This window comes from Phyllobates terribilis, unplaced genomic scaffold, assembly GCF_046119375.1.
Source record: "Phyllobates terribilis strain yellow unplaced genomic scaffold, ASM4611937v1 Scaffold_1__5_contigs__length_1240528914, whole genome shotgun sequence".
Classification (NCBI taxonomy): domain Eukaryota; kingdom Metazoa; phylum Chordata; class Amphibia; order Anura; family Dendrobatidae; genus Phyllobates; species Phyllobates terribilis.
Genome location: NW_027362761.1, coordinates 432,409,616 through 432,436,176, shown reverse-complemented (window position 1 = coordinate 432,436,176; position 26,561 = coordinate 432,409,616). Strand labels below are relative to the sequence as shown.

Genomic DNA, 26,561 nt, shown 5'->3' with positions numbered 1-26,561 from the left:
ATTAGGTAACAGAATATAATGGGTTTATACATGGTTATATGATACCATATATCAGAGTTTGGAATGAAAAAAATATTTAAAAACTTCAAGTTTATGTTTCTCTACTAAGTACCTAGAATTAAATAGTTAATAATTGCATTTATTTTTGTTACATGCTGCCTTGCATTATATGACTATACAGAATGAGATCAAATTTGTAAAAAAAAAATAAAAAGGGAAACATTTAAATAATAGCACAATAGACAAGAATTATATATACTTAAGACAAATTTAAGAATATTTTAAGATCCATGCATGAAAGTGCTTAGGAAAACCACATATAAATATCTTCAGCTAGCTCCTGTATGCTATGTTATTTTGCTCATACACAGTTTCACTTGCATAAAATAAAATTTCTTACATTAGTGGAAGGAAACAAACAGATATTAATCTCTGCATTTTTGTGTCCCACAAAAGCCAAACACTTGTCCTTGAATGAGCTAAAGGTGACAATCTGGCATTGACTATAATGTATTAATAGATCCATATGTCAGTGTGTTTCCTAAGTATTCTACTGTATGTAGTGCAATACTGCTATTACCAGACATAACAGACATCTATAAAAACAATTAGCGCTTTTAAAAAGCAACGTATTTAAGAGCGTGATGCAGATCCCTGCTGGATATCGGAATATGTAGATCATATATATTATTTTATTCTTTATAGCATGGCAGTTTATAGAAATGCTTACAAACATATGCACTTTTAAAGAAATGCTTTCCAATTATTGTTTAGCTTAAACATAAAGACCTAGCATCCAACAGAGATGATTACTTCAATTACTGCCATTGCACAATCCTGGTGTGATGCAGGGGATCAATGCGCCATGAATCTCAGCTTGTGTACGCACTCGCTTTCATCATGACATTTTCAAGTCGTTGGCTGATCTACAAAGTGATACAGCAAAGAGGTCGGGGGTTAAACTAAAACTCAAGCACTTTGGATATTGAACTTTTTTTTTTTCATGGAACATATTTAAAGTGGATGGCAACAATTCTTAGAAAACATCCGTCCAATTGTAGCTATTAGAATATATGCTCATTTGAGGAGCTGATTTGGGGAAATTGGTATAATTTAGCCTTCTGAGAATGGACAGGATCTCACTATATTTTAACAATTGTGCAAGAGTAAATCAAAAGTCAAAATAAATAAAAGAAAAATGAACAGTATATGGCAACGTTCTCAAGACAAATGAGATACTAGTGATCTGTGGCATAAGCTCCGTAAAGGTGCCACCTGTGGTTGCTTTAGGGTCTGCATAGAGGGGTAAAATCGGCACGTTCGCACCATCACCCTTTGCAACGTGTAGGAATATACTGGTACTTGCAAATGCATCACATGTGGAGTAGAAAACTATTTAGTGAACCACTATATGTTTTAGATCATCAACTGTTATATGCTATATGCATTTTATTCACTAGGATGCTTTTTGGTGACCTTTTATTGTAACCTTCAAATAGAAGCTCAGATGCAGAATTGCTTGTTCCCCACCTCACATCCATATTTAATAGGCTAGTCCTTTGCATTAAGTCATTTTATAAATGTCTTGAAGTCACCAATAAATAGTGTTACAAAGTAGTCATTAGTGTGCTGCTAAATAGTTAATCTTTTAAGGAATTCAGAAAAGCCAAGAAAAGGGAGGAGGTGTTTTTCATGCCAACTATTAGAATATACAACACTGCATGGTTATATTCTGGAGGGACTATTCTTAAACATCAGATGGTGCTGTGTTCTAGACTATATTATATGACCTTTCAGGTTGGTTTGTGTCAAAATTTCTTCCTGTAATCCTCATATGAACATCATGGTTGGTGTATGTTTCAAGGAAAATAGTTTATTTTCCCACAATGTTTGAGTGTTGAATAATTGTGCTATAAGTTGAAATCTGAAGCAAAGCAGAGCTTGGTGCACAAAAGGAATCACCCAGAGATTGGCATTTCCTGCATACAATTAAAAAAACTCAGTATTTAAATATAAAGGAGAGAATAAAAAAGGTCATCAGCTCAGAACCAGAAGGGAAACTGTTGATTCATGCTGCTTCTCTGAAGCGCTCCGGCGTTTCAGAAAGAACATTGTTTGAAAATCTGTCCGAGGGACCACAGGGAGAAACTAAATGAGTCTGATGTGGTCCCAGGTTTCTCCCTACTCCAGTGGACCGACAGGTCTCTTCCATGTGTGTACATAGAGTTAGACCTGTCAATCATTTGGAGCACAGTGGGGAGAATCCAACCAGAGTCCACATACGGCTCCTCCGGTTCTCTCCTTATGGTCCCCGATGGACTTTCAAACAACACGTTTTTGCAAATAGAGTCTCTGGTTTGACGTCTTATTCCAAGTCATGTTGCAAGGCCCTTTAACGGGTCAATGATGATGTTTAGGATTGCTACTTCCAATAGGTTGCACTAGAGTTCCTGTGCTCTCCTTCTCTAAAGAGGCTATTTTCATATTCAACTTCCCATGGGAGCATTACATGGCCTATAAGTCTCCAGAAGCCAACTTGGTGCACTCCACAAGAGTCTACCCCTTAGACCACTTGTTTAGAAATGCTAAATTTCCAAATGGCTGACACAAGCTCACCGTTTATTAGTCCACTGTTCAAATAGTTTATTTGAAACTGTGAAGGCTATGGAAACCTTTTGCACTGACTTTTTTTTATTGTTTTATAGCTTCCTAAATTCAAAATGAAGCAATTTCTGAACAGTACATAAACGTAGCTAGCGCCACTTTCCTAAGTAAAATTCCTACAAAATCCACAGATGCCAGCACAATGTTCCGAATAAAATCAGGATCTCTTATTTCAACAACACATTAAAAACAGTAACATAATCAGCATGGAGAAAAAACATAATAAGGACTATTTTTCTCCAAGCTGACTGTCACCGTTTTTTAATGTGGTGGGGTAAAAATATAAGATTATTTTATTTGGAACTTTGTGCTGCCATCAGTGTTGTTCTAACTCATTTGCATGGCTGGCTAGGCTACTACTTGACAGCTGGAACAGCGTATTGCTTCTATCTATGCCGGATCTCTGTACTCACTTCTTGCCTTCTCTCAGTGTTAGAAATAGAAGTGCCAAAGTACAGGTATGCTCACCATGCCCAGTCAGATATACTCGCTCACCATATGAGTTTGATATCCAGTCAACTTGTCAGATTCCACAAGTAAACAATTCAAAGAGTGAAGAACTCACTGGTGGATTTTCTTGTAAAATCATGAGAATCCTTTATTTAATATTCAATAAAATTCCATGTACATAGAGTTGAAACCAGAAGTTTACATACACTATATAAAAAGACACACATGCATGTTTTTCTCAATATCTGACATGAAATCAGAATAAACCTTTCCCGTTTTAGGTCAATTAGGATTACCATCATTTTTAATATTTGCCAAATGCCAGAATAATGAGAGAGAAAGAATGTTTTAAGCCATTTTTATTACTTACTGCAAACTCAAACGTTTACATACATTTCATTAGTATTTGGTACCATTGCCCTTAAACTGAATGATTTGGATCAAACGTTTGCAATATCCTTCCACAAGCTTCTCAAAATAGTTGGTCGGAATTTGGGCCCATTCCTCCTGACAAAACTGGTGTAACTGATCCAGGTTTGTAGGTCGCCTTGCTCGCACCTGCCTTTTCAGCTTTGCCCATAAATTTTCAATAGGATTGAGATCAGGGCTTTGTGATGGCCACTCCAAAACATTGACTTTGTTATCCTTAAGCCACTTTGTTACCATTTTGGCAGTATGCTTCGGGTCATTGTCAATTTGGAAGACCCATTTCCACCCAAGCTTTAACTTCCTAGCTGATGTCTTGAGATGTTGCTTCAGTATTGCCACATAATCTTCTTTTCTCATGATTCTATTTTGGGAAGTACACCAGTCTCTCCTGCAGCAAAACAACCCCACAACATGATGCTGCCACCCCCGTGTTTCACAGTTGGGATGGTGTTTTTAGGCATCCAAGCTTCTCCCTTTTTCCTCCAATTGTAACGATGGCTGAATGTGTCCTGGGGTTTTTGCCTTCTTCTGGATCAACAGATTTAGGCATAAGGATTTTAGTAATACCATTACTAGAATCAGGCTGAGTAGCCGCGATGCGGATTTAATGCGTTTCCGTGGTGGCATTTACGCCGCAGAAACGCATTAAAATCACTTGTTAAGAGGTCTGGGATGCATGCCAATGATAATCCGCATGTGCACATGCTATGGAAATTTCCGCTGTGGATTATCATTGCGGAAAAATCTGCAGCACAACCAATTTGGGCGCGATTTCGAGGCGAAATCGCGCCCATTAACTTGCATTGAACCGCATAATATCAGCAAGTATACATGCATACCTGCGGATGTTATGCGGTTCAATGCGCCGATGGAACCCAGGTCTGGAGAAGAGGAGACTCCCCTCCAACCCGGGTACCATGGAACCTGCAAGTCATAAAAGAATATAAAGTAAAAAATAAAAAGAAATATTCATAGTCACCTCTCCGGCGGCCCCAGGGCTCCTCCCTGCCGCGTCCTCTCTCCTCGGCGTCCCGCGGTGTAGTGGCAGGACCTGCAGTGACGTCATTTAGTCAGTTAATGGTCACGAGACCGCTGACGTCAGCGGTCAGGTGATGGTCGCGTGACCATCAGCTGACTAAATGACGTCACAGCAGGTCCTGCCAGCACAGCACGGTATGCCGAGGAAAGGCTGACTAAATGACGTCACCGCAGGTCCTGCCAGTACAGCACGGTATGCCGAGGAAAGAGGACGCAGCCGGGAGGAGACCGGGGGCCGCCGGAGAGGTGAATATAAGGTTTTTTATTTCTTTTTACTTTTTAATTCTTTTTTTTTTTTACTTTAGATGCAGCATTTGAGAGTAGAAATATCCTCTAAGTTGGTCACACAATATAAATCCAAGCCAGTTGCATGGATTTAGATTGTGTGACCAACTTGTCAAGCCCTTTTTCCAAGTGATGCTCAAAATCACTTGGAAAAACGCTTGAAATAAACGCATGCATAAAAGCATGTAAAAACGCTGAAAAAAATGCATGTAGAATCTGCATATGTTTTTTCTGCCAAGGAGATGCAGAAATGCTCAGGAAATTTCTGCTTCAAATCTGCATTATGGGCACATACCCACACAAGTGTAATATAAAATATAAAACTAATTAAACAATTGAAAATGAACTTGTTTATAATTTTAATAGTGCAGCAATAATAAAAATGGTAATAATACATTTGTGAGGTCAAGTTCCAGTAAGTTAGTGTAGGGAGTACAATTGGGGGAGAAAGGTTGAACTGGAAGGACCTAGGTCTTTATTCAACCTATATTACTATGTTATTATGTATTATGCCCAAAAAGTTACATTTTAGTTTCATCAGACCACAGGACATGTCTCCAAAAATTAAGGTCTATGTTCCGGTGTGCATTTGCAAACATTAATCTGGCTTTTTTATGTTTCTTTTGGAGTAATGGCTTCTTCCTGGCAGTGTGGCCTTTCAGCCCATGTTGATACAGCATTCGTTTCACTGTGGATATTGACACAATCTTACCAGCTTCCACCATCATCTTCACAAGGTCTTTTGCTTTTGTCCTTGGGTTGATATGCACACGTCGGACCAAAGCACGTTCATCTTTGGAACACAGAACCTGTCTCCTTCCTGAGTGGTATGATGGCTGGACATTCCCATCTTGTTTGTACTTGCATATAATTGTTTGTACAGATGAACCAGGCACCTTCAGGTATCTTGAAATTGTAAACAAGGATGAGCCAGACTTGTGAAAGTCCACAATTCTCTTCCTGATATCTTGGCTGATTTCTTTAGACTTTCCCATGATCATACACAAAGAAGCAGTGTGTTTCAAATGTGCATTAAAATACATTCGCAGGTGTGTCTCTAGTTAACTCAGATGTTGCCAAAAAACCTATTGGAAGTTTCCAAACACATGACATCATCATATGGGCAGTCGAGAATTGTTTAAAGGCATAGTAATCTTAGTGTATGTAAACTTTTGACTTTTCAGTAAGTAATAAAAAATGCTTTAAAACATTCTCTCTCTCTCATTATTCTGACATTTAGCAAATATTAAAAATGATGGTAATCCTAATTGACCTAAAACGGGAAAGGTTTATTCTGATTTCATGTCAGATATTGAGAAAAACATGCATATGTATCTTTTTATATAGTGTATGTAAACTTCTGGTTTCAACTGTATCAATGAGGAGACAGTAGCATGATGTTGACACATTTCGACCATATGTTGATGTTAGTTATAATGGGTTTTTGTTCACTCTTTGAAGTGTTCAAAATAGAAGCAGGAAGCGCGAGGTGGTTGTATATAGCACACCACAGAGACGAGTTGGGAAAGCATTCAAGTTATTAGGGAGGGCAGCTCACTCAGGCTGTAGATATAAGAGAAAGGACATGATCCTTCATCAGCTGTAGAAATGGAAATCACAGCAAGAATGAGGCAGTCCTGATACACAAAAGATTTTAAAAACAATAGCACCTTGGACACAAAGACCTTATATTCAGCATATTACTGGGAGAGAGATGCTCACATCAGCAATTTCTGAAATTATTAACAGGGTGAAAACATCAGCAAGTCTGAAAATTAATGAATGGTTGATGATTGAAGACTGAATTAAAAACAACTTTTGCTTTCCTTTTCAACCATAGCTAACCACTAAATTTATTATTTTTCCCATGTTGACGGTAACCATGGACTTTAAAGGGGTTTAACACTGTATCTTGTTAGTTCAGCTTTCCTCATAAACTGACCGGCCCTTCTGTCCATTAAATAGCTGTGAAATACATCTGTCCTGGCTTCAGCACTGGTCCCTGCTCTGTTCACCAATGGCCACCTTCCTTAAATGTGGTCCACACTGGGTTTCACAGGTTGTCCGGTGAACTCCAGTGACATCATCACTCAAGGATGACCCTCTGAATTACGTTGATCAGAATCAAATCAATACACCTCAACAGCTTTGTCAGAAAACCTTTTGTTTCTTTTCAAAATCAACATTTTCAATGGGATACCATAATACAAAATACTCTCAAAAATATGTACCATTAATTGCAAACAAGATTTGTTATTTTGAACAACTAAAAAATTTGCTTTCTTAAATTCATTCAAGACCATGTTGCAAAAATAACTGCACCCCAATGAAAGTCTTAGGAGCAAAGCTAAAGTTTAAACTACAAAATTCTAATTAACAAGAATTCAGCAACAGGTAAGCAACAGGTAAACGTGTGTGAGCCGGCATCGGTCATCGGTCGAGAGGGGGGTTAAAGAAAACCCCTTCCCATTTTATGCTGTCAGCAACGGCACAGCATGGAATAGAAATGTCACAAGACCTGAGAAATAAAAATAAGTTCTTTACACAATAAAAGGTGGCAAGAAGATTAGGAAAGCTTTACTTAATCAGAATACTTTAGAAAAAAGTGATACAAAAATTTAACAAAGATATAACTACAATTTGCCAGGGCCCATGTGAAAAATATAAGGACTACTGGGGCTCTAATCTGGAGTTGTGATACCAAAATAAACGTTTTTGGAACTGATAACTTCAAAACTGTATGGTGTCGCAAAGGTGAAGAGTTCAAAGAAAGATGCATGGTGTCTACAGTGAAACATGGTGGTGGCAGTGTCCTTATGTGGGGAAGCATGAGTACTGCTGGTGTTTGGGAGCTACATTTTATCAATCGTATCATTAATTCACAGATATACTGCTTTATACTGAAAGATGATGCTACCATCACTCCCAGCCCTTGGTAGACGTGCACTTTTCCAATGACAATTTACCAAAACACACATTTAAAGAAGCACTCCCGTCAAAGTTTTTATTCTCTTAATATATTGCAATCATCATACTATATAGCGCTGTGTACTTACAATTGCTCATTTTGCTCTTCTTCTTAGTTCATTCTTTTCTTTTCCATTAGGTTTATGACATCACATGATTAAAAACAGACTAGCTGAGTCCTTCTAAGCTCAATGTGTGAGTCAATTTTGCCTCCATGAGTCATAAGTCATTGCAAAAGTCTCTGGCAGGGGGAGGAGGGAGCAGCTGGGTTGGGAGTTGAAGAGGGAATGATTTATGCATGGAAAGTACACTTCTTGTTTCTACACAGAGCAGAGAAAACAGAAGAATTTATTGAGTAGAAAGGAAAAATGAGCAATTTTATGTACACGATGCCATATATTATGATGACTGCAATATAGTAAGAGGATTGCTTCTTTAACCGGTTCCCGACCGCCCACTGTACATAAACGTCCGCGCTGCCTGGGCTCTGTGCAGCACGGACGTTTAAAAACGGTGGGTGGTCTCGCAGCGCTAAGGACCCCCAAGGACTCCTGCAAGCGCTGCGATTCCGGTGCAGAGCGTTAGCTCTGACAGGGAACATCATCGAGACCTGATTGGATCAGGTCCCAGTGATGTTAACCCTTTGCTGTCTTCTATATGCTGCGATCTATAGTGATCGCGGCATATAGGAGACAGCAGGAGGAGAGGGGGTCGTCTTACTTACCTCCGAAGACCTCTGATTCATTCCAGGACCTGCGGTTGCTATGGCAGCTGGAGGTCACATGACCGCCTCCAGCTCTGCCATATATGGTGTCCTGTCTGGCTCAGCCTGCAAGCTGAGCCAGACAGGAGACTCTGACTTAAACAGGGAAGATCTCATGTAATGTAATGTAATATATGTCTATTACATTACATGAGATCAGTGATCAGAAAAATAAAAATTAATGTCCCATACAGGGACTAAGTAAAAATGTAAAAAAAAGTAAAAAAAAAAAGTTTAAAAACTGTTAAAAAAAAAATCACAAAATAAATAAAAATAAATAAATAAAATATTAAACCAATAAATCCGTATATTTTTACAAAACCAAAAAAAGAACACATATTTGGTATCGCCGCGTCCAAAACAACCCGAGCCATAAAACTGTCACACTAATTAACTCCTTCTGTGCACACCGTAATAAAAATAAATAAACGGAGCAAAAAAATATGCTTTTTCATCATATCGCCAAACAAAAAGTGGAAAAAAAATGCGATCAAAAAGCAAAATAGAAATAAAAATGGTACCGCTGAAAACGTCATCTTGTTCCGCAAAAAACAAGCCGCCATACAGCTCCATCAGTCGAAAAATAAAAAAGTTATAATGCTCAGAATAAAGCAATGCAAAAAAAATATTTTTTTCTATAAATTTGTTTTATTGTGTAAAAGCGCCAAAACATAAAAAAATATACAGTAAGTGTAGTATCGCTGTAAACGTACTGACCCGAAGAATAACGCTGCCTGATCACTTTTACCACACGCAGAACGGCATAAAAAAAAACCTCAAAGAACAATTCCTGAATTGGTTTTTGTTAATTTTACCTCCCAAAAAACGGAATAGGAATAGAAAGCGATCAAAAAATGTCACGTACCCAAAAATGGTACCAATAAAAATGTCAACTCGTCCTGCAAAAAACAAGCCATCACATGACTGTCGGCCGAAATATGGAAAAATTATAGCTCTCAAAATATGGTGATGCAAAAACTAGATTTTGCAAAAAAAAGCGTCTTTTAGTGAGTGACAGCTGTCAGTCATAAAAACCCGATATAAAGCTGGTATCTCTGTAATCGCACCGACCCGAAGAATAAAGTAATCTCATCACTTATACCGCACGAGGAGCGGCGTAAAAAATAAATAAAACCAATTCTTCACCTGCTACTGATTTGTTTATTATGTCTCCGAAAGATCGCAGTAAGGCTCTGCTCACATTTATCCTGCGCTCTGCGCTGAGCACTTACACCAGAGTTTCCGTGTAAATCTCTGAAATACGTGATTCAGCCAGAACCCATGACGGAAGATTCCCTGTAATGAGGCAGATATAGACCACTGTGGACGCCGTCTAGCCTGGGATCCCACGGTGTCATTTGTTTTAGGCGTGCATAAAAGTGCGGTTGGCCAGTTTTGTGCACTTCTGAAAAAAAGGACACCGCTAAACAGAGGCCAGACAGAGTACAGAGTAACTCTGCTGCCTCATTACAGTGAATGGATCCTGCAGGGGTTTCATCTGAATTATATCACTTGGAAATTTAGATGGAAACCCCGATGTAAGTGCTCAGCCTAGAGCGCCGGATAAATGTTACATAAAATGTTCCCAATAAAAGTTTCAACTCAGTCCTCAAAAAAAGCTAGTCCCCACTCAGGTCTGTCATCTGTTAAAAATATAAGGCACTTCCAAGTTACTGGTAGCAGAAAGGCCCTGGAAAAGCAAAATGGCCCTTGCCCCCCAAAAGAAATTCAGAAAATTTTGTGCTCCCAAATCCAAATGCCTATTCTACAATAATTTGTTCTCCAATTGTCAAATAGCACTCCGTCCCCCCCCAGATCTCGCCGTATGGCTGAGCGGTACGATACAGCCACATATGGGGTATTGCCACTTTTAGAAGAAATTGTGTGACACATTTCGGCACCATTTTTACCCATTGCCCTGTGTGAAAATGTAAAATCTGAGGGTAAAACATTTTTTTGTGGTAAAAATATAATTATGCTTTTTTCACTGCCCAATGGTATAAATTTAAAAATTAAAAAATACTCACTACTTCCCTAGATGAATTCCTTGAGAGGTGTAGTTTACAAAATGGGGTCACTTGTGGGGGATTCTGCTGTTTCGGCATGTCAGCGACTCTTCAAATGTGACATGGTGTCTGCCACCTATCCCAGCCAACATAGCGCTCCTTTCTCTTCCGAACCCTGCCGTACACCAAAGCAGTGGTTTTCCCCCACATATGGGGTATCGGCGTACTCAGGAGAAATTGCACAACAAATTTCATGGTGCAATTTTTCCTATTACCCTTATGATAATGCAAAATAAGGGATGAAAAATGTTTTTGTGGGAAAAATGTGAAAATTTTATTTTTACAGCTCAATATTATAAACTTCTGTGAAGCACCTTGGGGTTCAAGGTGCTCACCACACATCTAGATAAGTTCCCTAAGGGGTCTAGTTTCCAAAATGGTGTCACTTGTGGGGGGTTTCCACTGTTTAGGCACATCAGGAGCTCTCCAAACGCAACATGGCGTCTGCTATTTAATCAGACAAATTTTATATTCAAAAAGTCCTTCCCTTCCGAACCCTGCAGTGCGCCCAAACAGTGGTTTTCCCTCACATATGGGGTATCAGCACGCTCAAGAGAAATTGCACAAAAAAATTTGGGGTCCATTTTTCCTGTTACCCCTGTGAAAATAGAAAAAATTGGGTCTAAAGTAACATTTTTGTGAAAAAAGTTAAATGTTCATTTTTTTCTTCCACATTCCAAAAATTCCTGTGAAGCACCTGAAGGGTTAATAAAGTTCTTGAATGTGGTTTTGAGCACCTTGAGGGGTGCAGTTTTTAGAATGGTGTCACTTTTTGGTATTTTCTGTCATAAAGACCCCTCAAAGTGACTTCAAATATGATGTGGTCCCTAAAAAAATGTTTTTGTAAATTTTGTTGGAAAAATGAGAAATCGCTGGTCAACTTTTAACCCTTATAGCTCCCTAACAAAAAAAAAATTTTGGTTACAAAATTGTGCTGATGTAAAGTAGACATGTGGGAAATGTTATTTATTAACTATTTTGTGTGACACATCTCTCTGATTTAAGGGCATGAAAATTCAAAGTTAGAAAATTGCAAAATTTTCGCCAAATTTCCGATTTTTTCACAAATAAACGTAAGTTATATCGAAGAAATTTTACCAGTATCATGAAGTACAATATGTCACGAAAAAACAATCTCAGAATCAGGGGAATACGTTGAAGCGTTCCAGAGTAATTACTTCATAAAGTGACAGTGGTCAGAATTGAAAAAATTGCCCGGTCACGAAGGCAAAAACAGGCTCTGGTGCGAAGTGGTTAAGACCACTGTTGCATTTCAGAAGAACAAGGTGAAAGTGATTCTGTGACCAAGTATGTCGACTGATGTGAACTCAATGGAACACCTAGTTCTGAAGAGACAAGTTGAGCATCCCTATCCATCCAGCATCCGGGCTCTAAAAGAGGTTGTTCTTGAAAAATAGAAAAAAAAATAGATGTTGTAATATTTTGCCATCTTGTTCATTCCATGCCTAGAAGAGTTGGTGTTGCCCCTAAAAATCATGGAAGTCATACAAAATACTAGATGTAATTTCTGATGTGGGATGTATTCATTTTTGCATCAACTAATTTGAGTGAAACTGAAGATTTTGTAGTGAAAGTTATATTATTAACCTTACTTTCTTGTTATGGGTTAATTTTTTTTTAGTAAACTCAGTCTTATCAAAATTTTGGAATTTTTTTTAAGTGTTCAGTGAGATATTGACTAAAATCTTACTTTTCAAAGGGGGGTGTACTCATTTATGCTAAGGTTCAGTTACTCTGTGCTTTGAAGGTAGCCTCATCAGTTCTTCCAACTGGCTATCTTCTCTGCAAATGTCTAGGATTTATACAACCTGTATGTATTTCCAGGCTCAGACGTGTGAATTAAGCCTTTGTCTGTTGTAAGGATAGTGAATGGTTATCTGGACTTGCTCACACTTCAAATGATCCTGCATCAGCATGTATCTTCTCTATAAACAAGTTTGCCTTTTCATTTCTGCAGCCAGTGGCTATTAACCCTTCGTCTGCTGCAAGTATTACAAAAAATCCTCTGAACTAGATCATATTACTAACGTTGCTGTTATTCCTGGACTGATTACATCCTCCATTCTTGTGCTTGACTACTCCCCTGCCAGTGTCTTCCGCTACATATGTCAGCCCGGTGTGCTGATTTGTTCTGTTCCATGTGCCATTGGGCAAACCCAGCTTGCGGTGCCATAGACCACCATTTGTGTGTTCACCCTGACCTGCGGCTTCATGAATCCACCTCACCAAGTGAGTCCCATCAGGCTGTGGATGGAGGAGCATGTGACCAGTCCAATCTATCAGCCTCCTCGAAATGTAAAACACTTTAAATGAGAAAGATGCTTTACTATTGGATGACACTGATGGACTGGTCAGGTCACAAGCTCTACAGTCATCAGCCATTTTATGAAGAGTAGAGATGGTCAGCTTGTGACGGAAGTTGCACTAACAGGAAATAGTGGCCAGCACCTTAAAAGACTCATATGAACAATATCGTAGTCAATATGGTGCAAGTAACATACTGTAAGACTGGTTAAGGATAACTTTAGAAATCTGTCAAAGCTTTATTCTCTATTCTCATTATTATTCCATGACAAGCTAATCCAAATTGTCATTATTTAAACCATCCGAACTTATTCTAAATTAGGCTCCCGAAAACATCTACAAATGTCAAATAAAGTTCAATGCTCTCAATTACAAATATAACGTTTATATATAAAAACTAATTATCATATTAAAAACTCTTGTTCAATAACAAGACATAAAATAGCAGTAACACCTAAAAAAGTACATAGGTCAAGTGTCACTAAATATAACCCGCTTTTAATAGTGGTTATTAATTTAGGATTATTAGCTAAGGCTTTTTACGGGTTGGGGTGTGTTACATATCATGCCTAGGGGAGGAAGCATGCTGTTTAATTAACCAGTGTCTCTAATTGCTGAGAAAATAAACAATGATTTCACATAAAAAGATAAAATGAAAGTTTTGTACAGTACTCCTAATGGATTTTCAAAGACTGTGTGGTAATGACAATGATTGGGATTTCACAGACTTTTATCAATTGACATTTTACATTTAGCATGCAAAACAAAAATGTCTTTTATTCCAGGCAGTGAGCAATGTGCTCTTCCACCGTGCTGGTTACTATGTGGAACTGGAAAAAAAAAAGCTCTAACAATAGCAGTTTGATGAGAAATGAATTCATTTTATTTTCAACATTTGGATCAATAACTCTCTGCCTCTACTATGTCCCGTAGCCTGAAGGCAGTTGGGTAATCAATGGAATCAAACAGAGGAGCCCTTCACCCAGCTCAGAATCCTCTCTGATCTTCTCTGGGAGGACTCAAGACGCTTGTGAAATTCTAATTCATGTCAACCTCATATCAAAGAAATTCCACGGAGGTTTGGTCATAAAGAGTATCATAGTAATAACGATCTAAAATCTATTTTTTGCTATATGTTTTTATATAATTCAAGGCTTGTGTGTTCAGTCCACAATGACTTGAAGCTTCTTAGAAATGGAATACAGTGAGCCAATGTATCTTTTATACATTTGAGTGAATGTGCTATAAAAGAAAGGATAGATAGTATCGTAATGATTCTACCCCACACTGACAACAGCTGGTTCCTAATTGAATAAGCAAAATAGAAAACTAATTATTGAAAGATACCTAGACAGGAAGAAACTGTTATTCTTTTGTTTAATGTTGCATTTGATAGTTGTGGGATGTTAAATATGGATTATTTATTACTTGGAAAACAGAGGGAGGATCATATTTTACTATATGGTTAGTGTTAAGGGCTATATTCATACACGTTGGGTTTTGCAGCGTATTTTCCTACAGATTTTTATGCAAGATTTTAGCTGCGTTTTGCAGCACCAGCAAAGTCTATGAGAAACCAGAATTCTCTGTTCACACGTTTTTTTAATGCGTATTTTGTGACTTGGTCGTGTTTTTGGAAAATAGAGCATGTCACTTTGAGCGTTTTTGCACCCATAGGAAGTAATCGATGGTCAAAAAAACGCAACAAAACCTGCGTTTTTAGCGCAACTGTTTTCCTGCTAGAGAAAAGTTAGCAGCAGATTTGCAACAGATCTTCAGCAGAAACAAAACACAACGTGTGTGAATATAGCCTTAGTGTTAATATCTCTTAAAATTCTAAATTTGAGTTCAAATAAAAAAAAAAATACTGTACTTGGTATATTATATGGATACAATATTCTTGATAATGAAGCAGATTCTGAGTTACACACTTAAATAGCCATTTCTTCAACTTGGTAAATAAAACAAATTTCTCAGAATAAAGAATTTTTAAGATATCAAGATGCATAGTGGCAGTAACTAACTGAGCAGCTAGCACACAATTAATGTATAGATATGGCGCCTTAAGTAAATTGTGTAGCATGGCTGTTCTAATACTAAGCATGTAAACTTTGCACTGTGTGAACAGCAAAGACAAACAACAATTAACGCACCATGGCCGTTTGCTTAGGAGCAGCTACATCTTTATTTTTCTACTTAATGACCAAAGACTTGTTAGGGATGGCTGATTAATATTCTGAATGATATAGTATCTGGTCATTAAAGGGAATCTGTCAGCAGGTTTTGATATGTAATCTGAGGACAACATGATGTAGGGGCTGAGACACAAATTTCAGGGATATGTCACTTATTAGGCTGTGTGTTGTTGGTTCCATACAATGAATGTTTTACCACCAGTAGATTATCACTGCCCAGACTAGCTCCCTCTTGCATTGTGGTTTGACCACACCCTCTCCTGTGATAAGCATCTGACTGTCAATATACATATACACAGAAAGCTGTGGTATGGGCGGAGTTAGCTTTCTGAGCTCTGCTGCATTGATAAATCTAAAAGCTCTGATTGTGTCACAACTTATGCACCCAGTAAACTAAGTGATACATTGTTGGATTCAGGGTTTCTTTTCCTACATTATGCTGCTCTCAGGTGAGGTAGCAAAAGCCTGGTGACAAGTAGGGAAAAAATAAACAGTTTTCTAACTAGCAAGCTCTACTTAGCGTTTGCTGGTTGAATATTCTTTTTTATGCTGTTAAAGTGATGTTTATTTTATTTTCACTGTATTGATATTTTCTTTGTTTTTACATATTATTACTGTTTCTTTTACTTCTTGTCAAGAAGGTCATAAAAAAACTTTAGGATACATTTTTCCTTTTTTCCCTACTCTGTGCTTCGTTTTTTTTGATAGCAGTGAACCGAGCCAACACCTGCACTATTCCATATGCAAACACTGTTCTGCTTTATCGTATTTTTAATAACATCCATGAAAAACACATTTAGATGTTATACAATAGATAACACATAAATGTGTGACTGGGGGAGGTCTAACCTAACCCACTGGACCCCACCAATTATGAGAATAAAGGGACCATTTCACTTGCTAAATATACATTTATTTTGCAGGCATAGTATTGTCTTTGTGACTGCAGCTTAGCCCTACCCAACTTAATGTGATAGAGCAGCTGAATTAAGCTTAAGATTGCTACTCGAAAAAATAAAAAACACCAGTAAGGATCGCACTGATCTTGCTAATGGGTGGTCATCCATGTGGTCAAATATGTATACTCAGAGAACATATTTAGGACAGATGGTAATCTGTGATTCCTGGACTTTACATATTCCTTCACCTTTCAACTACCATATCTCTAAAACGCCTCCATTCCCAGAAGAAAGCGGAGCCAAAACAAGCATTGGGGTTAATATCATCACAGGGACTAATGAGCTATTTTTCGTCATGGACTTACTACTACTCCCTGTATGGAAAAATGTTTTATTATTTATCAGTAATGTGTACAAAATATTTAATCATATTATACAGTGCTGGCCAAAAGTATTGGCACCCCTGCAATTCTGTCAGATAATACTCAGTTTCTTCCTGAAAATGATTGCAATTACAAATTCTTTGGTATTATTCTCTTCATTTAATTTGTCTTCAATGAAAAAAACACAAAAAGAATTGTCCTAAAGCCAAATTGGATATAATTTCACACCAAACCTAAAAAAGGGGGTGGACAAAAGTATTGGCACCTTTTGAAAAATCATGTGATGCTTCTCTAATTCGTGTAATTAACAGCACCTGTAACTTACCTGTGGCACCTAACAGGTGTTGGCAATAACTAAATCACACTTGCAGCCAGTTAACATGGATTAAAGTTGACTCAACCTCTGTCCTGTGTCCTTGTGTGTACCACACTGAGCATGGAGAAAATAAAGAAGACCAAAGAACTGTCTGAGGACTTGAGAAACCAAATTGTGAGGAAGCATGAGCAATCTCAAGGCTACAAGTCCATCTCCAAAGACCTGAATGTTCCTGTGTCTTCCATGCGCAGTGTCATCAAGAAGTTTAAAGCCCATGGCACTGTGGCTAACCTCCCTAGATGTGGACGGAAAAGAAAAATTGACGAGAGATTTCAACGCAAGATTGTGCGGATGGTGGATAAAGAACCTCGACTAACATCCAAACAAGTTCAAGCTGCCCTGCAGTCCGAGGGTACAAGAGTGTCAACCCGTACTATCCGTCGACGTCTGAATGAAAAGGGACTTAATGGTAGGATACCTAGGAAGACCCCACTTCTTACCCCGTGACATAAAAAAGCCAGGCTGGAGTTTGCCAAAACTTACCTGAGAAAGCCTAAAATGTTTTGGAAGAATGTTCTCTGGTTAGATGAGACAAAAGTAGAGCTTTTTGGGAAAAAAGCATCAACATAGAGTGTACAGGAAAAAAAAAAGAGGCATTCAAAGAAAAGAACACAGTCCCTACAGTCAAACATGGCGGAGGTTCCCTGATGTTTTGGGGTTGCTTTGCTGCCTCTGGCACTGGACTGCTTGACCGTGTGCATGGCATTATGAAGTCTGAAGACTACCAACAAATTTTGCAGCATAATGTAGGGCCCAGTGTGAGAGCTGGGTCTCCCTCAGAGGTCATGGGTCCTCCAGCAGGACAATGACCCAAAACACACTTCCAAAAGCACTATAAAATGGTTTTAGAGAAAGCACTGGAGACTTCTAAGGTGGCCAGCAATGAGTCCAGACCTGAATCCCATAGAACACCTGTGGAGAGATCTCAAAATGGCAGTTTGGAGAAGGCACCCTTCAAATATCAGGGACCTGGAGCAGTTTGCCAAAGAAGAATGGTCTACAATTCCAGCAGAGCATTGTAAAAAACTCATTGATGGTTACCGGAAGCGGTTGTTCGCAGTTATTTTGGCTAAAGGTTGTGCAACCAAGTATTAGGCTGAGGGTGCCAATACTTTTGTCCGGCCCTTTTTTGGAGTTTTGTGTGAAATGATCAATGATTTGATATTTGCTTCATTCTCTTTTGTGTTTTTCCCTTGCAAGCAAATTAAATGAAGAGAGTAATACCAAAGAATTTGTGATTGCAATCATTTTCAGGAAGAAACTGAGTATTATCTGACAGAATTGCAGGGGTGCCAATACTTTTGGCCAGCACTGTACAACCCATGAACTTTACTTATACTACTTACATTGGTGTAATTTATGCCTTCATTTCTTTGGATATTAAGTGACCTGTATCGCACATGCAATTTACTTATCCATCTTCGCACATGCACTTTACTTATGTATTTGTCATATTTAATCATTTGCTGTTTATTATGTCATCTATATATGAATTATCTATTCTGTATCTTCTCATATGTAGTGCATACTGTTATCCTCATATGTAGTGCATACTGTTATAATATTGATACATGGTTCACCTATATATGTCTATATCTATATATTACTACATTTATTATTACATTATTATCATTATTTTGCAGTACTCATTTTTTGTATTCATCCATTTGTCCTTGTTGCTGTCGTTTTCATTACCCTCTGTGGCCCGGTTTTTATACAATTTCATTATGTTACGTCCAATAAAGATTTATGAATGCTTCCTTCGGTGCATATGAACGCTATACTTTATAGTTTTGTAGCAGTCAGATATGTGTACTCAGAAAACATCTTAAGGAGAGACTGTACTTTGTGCTTCTAGTTTTTGGACGCCACTTTCACTCACCGTTCCACTTCTACATCCCTAAAATGCCTCTCACACTCCATCCAGGTCCCTCTGATGACCTCTCATATTTTCCTCTTGAGAACTTTCACTCCTCCAATTTCTTTTATGCTTGAGTTTTTCCTCATCTAGTTTGACTTTTGCTCACCCTACTTTAAAAAAAAACAACTTCTAAAATAGAACTTCACAAAATGATCCATTGTTATTTATCTTTTTTCCATTTATGTTAGTACCACAAAGCACTGCTCATTTTCTACATCCCAATTTCTGTCGCTGTTGTTGTCATGTTTTTTTTTTGGATTCTTTGTGTTTTCTGCAGTTTGTTCATAAGAATTAAGGTCCAGGAAAAAAAGGAAAACTTCTGTTGTGAGATAAGCCTTATTATTGCTTTTTTTTTTTATGCCCGTTGATTGCAAAATATTCAATTTGTACAGTAGAATAGTTGCAGTCGTCTTTCTGTAAAGCCTGTGTTCCGTAATTGGCTACGGTGGCAAACAAAGGCTACCTGAGAAATACTTTAAATATGATTATGTACTCAATTATTCATCACAAGAATGATGAGCAAAAAAGAAATCATTAAAACCGTAGATAAAGGTGTAGGCACAAACAAATTACACCATGTTTAGACAGAGCCAATTACCCTTGTAGGCCTCTGCTTTAACTGTCACTAAAGTGCGGCGTGCACATTCCTTTTCTTCTTAATACCAGTTTATGGAGGCTTATTACCCAATGGAAAAAAGAACCTTAATAAAGCTGAAATATGCAAGTGAAACCGTCAAAGAATTATTGTACAAATTACGCAGCAGTGAGAAGATTATTGTAGCGAAAAGTATAGATATCTTGTGTTTTTACGGTAATATTTGTCGTTCTTTAATTACACTCATACATCTCGCAGATGGCATGTTGATGCTGTTTGGCTAATTTGCCATCCTAATTGTTTTTTCTGTCGAGCATTTGTATTCGCTGCACTAATACTTGCCAGCATTAAGCAGACAGAACAACATTGATAGAGACGCATTAAAGTTGTATGAAGAATTTTTCATAGTTAGCAATTCTATTGATGACCACTTATAGGAGGGAAGAATAAAACTTGGAAGGTTCTGGCTCTGGCAGTGGGTTTTATGAACAGTTGGAAAGTCTTGTTTGAGACTGCGGCTGATGATAAAGATGGACAAAGTGTGCTGGACTCTAAGTGACCAGATTGTCTATAGTAATTCTTCATTACTCCAGATGATGTGATGACTCCTTTAATATGTAACTTCAATTTTTTAAAGAAGTTTTATAAACAGGTCGGAGAAAACTAGTTAAGAAAGGAGTTGCCCAAATCAATATTTTATCTTTGTGTATTTACACATAAAAATAAAGAAAGAACCGTTTGCCAGTTTAGAACATGTCATAGGAATATCACAATTCTGTCCACTGCCTGTTGTCAAGTGTAATCCACTTTCAGAAGAGATGAATAACAGGATTTGGAGGCCGGTCTCTGCCTCTCAGCTTCTACTATCCTGTCTGATACTTGCTTATGAGGTTTTCAGTTCTGGGTAAGCATGCCAGTGGACAATGGCAAGAGTAATGTATGCCGGAAGTCACAGAATGGTAGAATGAACACCTATAATGCTAGCAGGATGCTTATGATGAGGCATAGCCCACTAAAAATAAGTAGATGATAAGTTACAGAGAAGGTGAATTGGAACAGTTTCTGCACAGGTTAGTCTGCCAAGTGCAACAGTTTTAACTTGTTGTGGACCATGAGAGCAGCAAGACCATGCTTTTATATATATTTGTTGTAAATGATGTGTAAGATTTAAATTTTAATAATTGCATATTCTGTTCAGCTAGATTGTTTTATGTGTCATAGAATAACTTTTTCACTCTCAGAAAAGTTTCTTTTTCCTGGATGATTTCTCAATGCCTGCATAACACACATTATTACTACACTATTATATACAAAATTTGGTCAGGTGTCATACTCATTCTAAATCTATATTCACAGATTCATGCATGGTCCGTTTTTTTTTCCTCAGACAGCACAAAGACCCATAGAGTTTTACTGATCCATACACACATTTGTTTTAAAAACCGATCCGTGTTTTCAGACCCTGAGCCTTACAGCATGTTGTATTCTCATCCGTTTTGCAGACGATTGTGTATTTTCTTATCTGAGAGAATTGGGTTGATTAAGCAAATCACACTCTGATGAGAGTGTGAGCATAGTGTGATCAGATTCTCTTGGATGAGAAGATGGAGAAAAAAAATCCTTTTTTTTTCCATTTTGTCGGTCCGAAGAAATCGAACTGCACTCTAATGTCACCCGAGTGCAGTCCGGTGGTTTCCACGGACTCACTGACTTGCATGGCTGAGCGCAATCCGAATCGGATCAAACTCTGGCACGCTGCGATTTTTTTTCCCGGACCGGCTCTGTCCCAGCAAAACATCGGACATGTGCACGGCCCAATAGACTAACATCGGGACGAGTGCTATCCAATGGAAGGATAGCACTCGTCCGAATATTACGGTCATCTGTACGAGCCCTTAGTGTAAGAGCTATCAACAATAGCCTTGTGCTAAATGGCAGGTATATGAAACCTAAAAAATGCTCATTATACATGCATGAACAAAAAAAATTGTTGGAGTGTTTATATGGGAATTATTATGCCAAATTCAAATTATAGTAAACAACATGATCAAAGATTTGTGAACAATATAGACAGTATCAATATATCATGGAGCAAACTATCCATTAAACATACATAATCTCACCTGATCACATCTCATCAAGCCCAGATATCGTATAGATTTGCTGCTCTGTGCAATCAATGTGGCTCCTTGGTCAGTAATCTCTTTACACCACCCCACGTCCACTGTTTCTATAGTAGTGCTGTATCGACCGATGGCTATCAAAGCTGTGGGGGAAAATGAACATAACTGTAAATAAAATGATAAATGCACTAAGAAGCTTCAGCCATTACATGCTACAAAAAACGTTTACATGTAAGGGTTACAAATGCAATTTTCATATAATTTTAACCAAATTTTATTTTTGCAATTTTTCCCAATTGTTTCCATTGTGTTTATTCTATGAGAGACAACTCGATGAATTGAGCAGCGTACAGACAGAAACCATAGAAAGAAATTTCAATGTTCCGCTGTTAACTGAGCGAGGTCCAAGAACATCATGTTTATTTTATATTGCATCAATACAAGAGGCATTACAAGCCCGTACTTTTAGGGCTCATGCACAAGTCCCTATAGTGGGTCAATTCAGAACCATAGGGACATTGTTTGCCACCGATTGCAGAGAGGGTATGGAAATACACTCATATGAGCATTAAATTGGTGACATATGGAGGTGAAGTAGAGTGCCATACACTTCTGTGTGCGCTGTATTAAAAATTGTCAAGCCATTAAAAAAACAAAGTAAAGAAAATCCTAAAATGTTGTAAAACAATAACATAGGTAATAATAACCTTACTGATCTACAGTTGTTCATGTTCCTAAACTGCCCAGGTCCCTTGTTGGTCTCTATACATCGTTTGGTCTGAATGGACATGTGACTGCTGCTGATAATTACTTGTTAACAATGTTTAACTGCTGCAGCCAATCATTGGCTGCAGTGGTCACTAGTAATGAGCAAGGATGCCAATTTAACAGAGCATGCGCGGGTGCTTACCGAGTATCTTCGGCATGCTCATATATTATGTTGAAGTCCCAGCATCTGCATGATTTACAGCTGTTAGACAGCCTCAACACATGCACAGATTGCCTGTTTGTTAGGGAATCCTCACATGTGTTGAGGCTGTCTTACAGCCGTAAATCATGCAGACGCAGGGACTTGAACAAAATATACAAGCACGCCGAAGATACTCGGTAAGTACCCGAGGATGCTCGGTTAAAGGGATAAACGAGCACGCTCGCTAATCACTAGTGGTCACGTCTCCTTCTAGGCTAAGCAAAAAGCATAGAGCCAATCTCTTTACCTTCTGTTTTGTTTAGTAAAACATTTCACTGCAGCAGCCAATCACTAGTAATAGAAGGTAGCAACATGTGACCGCTATAGGCACTGATTGGCTACATCAGTTACATTTCCATCCAGACTGAACAGGAGATAAAAGGGCAATTGGGTGTGGAAGGGGTTGGGCAGTTTTGGAATTGGAACCGCAGTTGACCGGTACAAAGATTATTACTAAAATTAGTAAGATTATTATTAAATTATTATACTATATTCTCTGAGTTTATTTAATTATTTTTTTAGTGGGCTGGACAGTGCGTTTAAGACAAAAAAAACTATTGCATTATTGCCAATAGAACAATCAATACGAAAATAAGAATTTATTGAAACCAGTTACAAAAAATTCAAGCAAAAGTTTTCGAAATAAAAACGGTCAACATGTAAAGTTGTGGTTGAAAGTAAAATAAAGGTTATGATATATGGTAATGGCTGATATGTGCTTTAGGTAAGATAGAAAAGTCAGTTCTTTTTCTTTGTACAGGTGGAATAAGTTAAGGTCGTGCATAGTGAAAGGAGCCTGGAGGACAGTAAGAAGTAAAAAAAATAAATAAAAAAAAATCCGGGTCTGTTTAAGGCATGACGGATTTAAATAACGTGAGTATCATTAATGTGGAGATGCCTTTTAAGCATTGGTTACACATTGAGAAGGATGACCATGTCACACAACATGTTCCCATATTACTAGAAGTAGTGGGGTTTACATGGATAAAGTATGACAAATTGATTACCTCGAATTGGGCAGAATGAATAAGATTATGGCACAACAGAGTGTTGTTTTAAAAATTCCTGTCTGCCGGCTACGAGAAGCATGGAATTCACATGTATAAAATATAACCAGATGAATGATGAAAGTCAGCTAATAAAATTACCATGATTCACAAGCTAAACCAGCAGAGACAACAGCCATACAAGTACACAGAGGCCAGGCATCATAGTAATGAAGGAGATGATGACAGCCGCTCTTATGCTCCCTTATAATTTGATATAATCAGTATATATCAGAAGCATTAAACTATTTCACTTAGGAATATGATCATTAACCTTGTTCCGTAATTGGCCACGTCAATTTCTGTAAACTCTTCTTTGTTACAATTTGCAAAGCATGTCATTGCTTAAAAAGATCTCATTAGCAACTGCAGCGTTTCGATATGGGGCCAGCACCAGCGCTACTCGCGGAATATTAGATATCCGAGGTACTTAAGGTTGAAATAGCATTTATTAAATCACATTTTCTGACTGCTCATTACTAGTGAAAAATGCCCTTGAAATATGGCACACTTGGTTGCTTTCACGGGATGAAATTTCTGCAGCTTCTATGCAAAATCGCTTCAAAGAATACTTTCAGAATGACACACTTTAACCCTTCCCGTGCTGCAATTTTCTGCAGACCATGCACCACATTGTATTTTGTCTGTTCTTTATAGCCACAACAATAAGCTTGATTTTCCATCAATCTCTGCTCTGGATTCCTCATATAAAATCAAATCTGGTTGAAAAATGCCTCCACTGCAGGTTTATTTTACATTTTTAAGCAGTTCGGTAACCTCAGCAATCCATAAAAGCCTTGACAAAGTACTTTTTATATCAATCCCCGTCTAATACACACAGATTTCTACTACAGTATTTTATGGAAAATATTACATTATATTAAAACCAGCTTAACGGGGAGAGTGTTATTTTCAGACGTCTCCTGTGTGATGAAGATATGGATGGTACAATCAATATTCAGTATAATCTTTTGTCCTCAACTCAATATATACATGCATATATCCTCAACTCAATAAATACAGTTATATGAAAAGTTTGGGCACCCCTATTAATCTTAAGCTTAATGTTTTATAAAAATTGGTGTTTTTGCAACAGCTATTTCAGTTTGATATATGTAATAACTGTTGGACACAGTAATGTTTCTGCCTTGAAATGAGGTTTATTGTACTAACAGAAAATGTGCAATCTGCATTCAAACAAAATTTGACAGGTGCATAAGTATGGGCACCCTTATCATTTTCTTGTTTTAAATGCTCCTACCTACTTTTCACTGACTTACTAAAGCACTTTTTTTGGTTTTGTAACCTCATTGAGCTTTGAACTTCATAGCCAGGTGTATGCAATCATGAGAAAAGCTACTTAAAGTGGCCACTTGCAAGTTGTTCTCCTGTTCGAATCTCCTCTGAAGAGTGGCATCATGGGCTCCTCAAAACAACTGTCAAATGATCTGAAAACAAAGATTATTCAACATAGTTGTTCAGGGGAAGGATACAAAAAGCTGTCAGTTTCCACTGTGAGGAACATAGTAAGGAAATGGAAGAACACAGGGACAGTTCTTGTTAAGGCAAGAAGTGGCAGGCCAAGAAAAACATCAGAAAGGCAGAGAAGAAGAATGGTGAGATCAGTCAAGGACAATCCTCAGACCACCTCCAGAGAGCTGCAGCATCAACTTGCGGCAGATGGTGTCACTGTGCATCGGTCAACTATACAACGCACTTTGCACAAGGAGAAGCTGTATGGGAGAGTGATGCGAAAGAAGCCGTTTCTGCAAGCACGCCACAAACAGAGTCGGCTGAGGTATGCAAAAGCACATTTGGAGAAGCCAATTTCTTTTTGGAAGAAGGTCCTGTGGACTGATGAAACCAAGATTGAGTTGTTTGGTCATACAAAAAGGTGTTATGCATGGCGGCAAAAAAACACAGCATTCCAAGAAAAACACTTGCTACCCACAGTAAAATTTGGTGGAGGTTCCATCATGCTTTGGGGCTGTGTGGCCAATGCCGGCACCGGGAATCTTGTTAAAGTTGAGGATCGCATGGATTCCACTCAGTATCAGAAGATTCTTGACAATAATGTTCAAGAATCAGTGATAAAGTTGAAGTTACGCAGGGGATGGATCTTTCAGCAAGACAATGATCCAAAACACCGCTCCAAATCTACTCAGGCATTAATGCAGAGGAACAATTACAATGTTCTGGAATGGCCATCCCAGTCCCCAGACCCGAATATCATTGAACATCTGTGGGATCATTTGAAGAGGGCTGTCCATGCTCGGCGACCATCAAACTTAACTGACCTGGAATTGTTTTGTAAAGAAGAATGGTCAAAAATACCTTCATCCAGGATCCAGGAAATCATTAAAAGCTACAGGAAGCGACTAGAGGTTGTTATTTTTGCAAAAGGAGGATCTACTAAATATTAATGTCACTTTTCTGGTGAGGTGCCCATACTTATGCACCTGTCAAATTTTCTTTGAATGCAGATTGCACATTTTCTGTTAGTACAATAAACCTCATTTCAAGGCAGAAACATTACTGTGTCCAACAGTTATTACATATATCAAACTGAAATAGCTGTTGCAAAAACACCAATTTTTATAAAACATTAAGCTTAAGATTAATAGGGGTGCCCAAACTTTTTCATATAACTGTACATGCATATCTCTCTCTCTATATATATATATCTGTAAAGCGCTGTGGAATTAATGGCACTACATAAGTGAGCAAAATAAATAAATATATCGATATATACAGTCATGGCTGAAAGTGTTGGCACCCTCGAAATGGTTCCAGAAAATTGAATATTTCTCCCAGAAAATGATTGCAATCATACATGTTTTATTATACACATGTTTATTTCCCACACCTGTTACTTGCCACAGGTGAGTTTGAACAAGCATCACATGCTTGAAACAAAGTTGTTTACCCATAATTTTGGAAAAGTGGCAACAATTTTGTCCGGCCCATTTTTGGGGTTTTGTGTGAAATTATGTTTAATTTGCCTTTTTTTTGTGTGTTGTTTCAATACACACAAAGGAAATAAACATGTGTATAACACAACAAGTG

At 38.0% G+C, this 26,561-nt stretch overlaps 1 protein-coding gene across 2 annotated transcripts in view; it reads right to left on the bottom strand.

Moving 5' to 3' along the window:
- Positions 1-26,561, bottom strand: part of FBXL17 (F-box and leucine rich repeat protein 17) — a 929,014-nt gene that overhangs the window by 44,917 nt on the left and 857,536 nt on the right. For both annotated transcript variants that reach the window (XM_073677587.1, XM_073677577.1), the window contains exon 8: positions 21,480-21,622. In XM_073677587.1, coding sequence (XP_073533688.1) covers positions 21,480-21,622 — 143 coding nt within the window. The remainder of the gene's footprint in view (positions 1-21,479; positions 21,623-26,561) is intronic.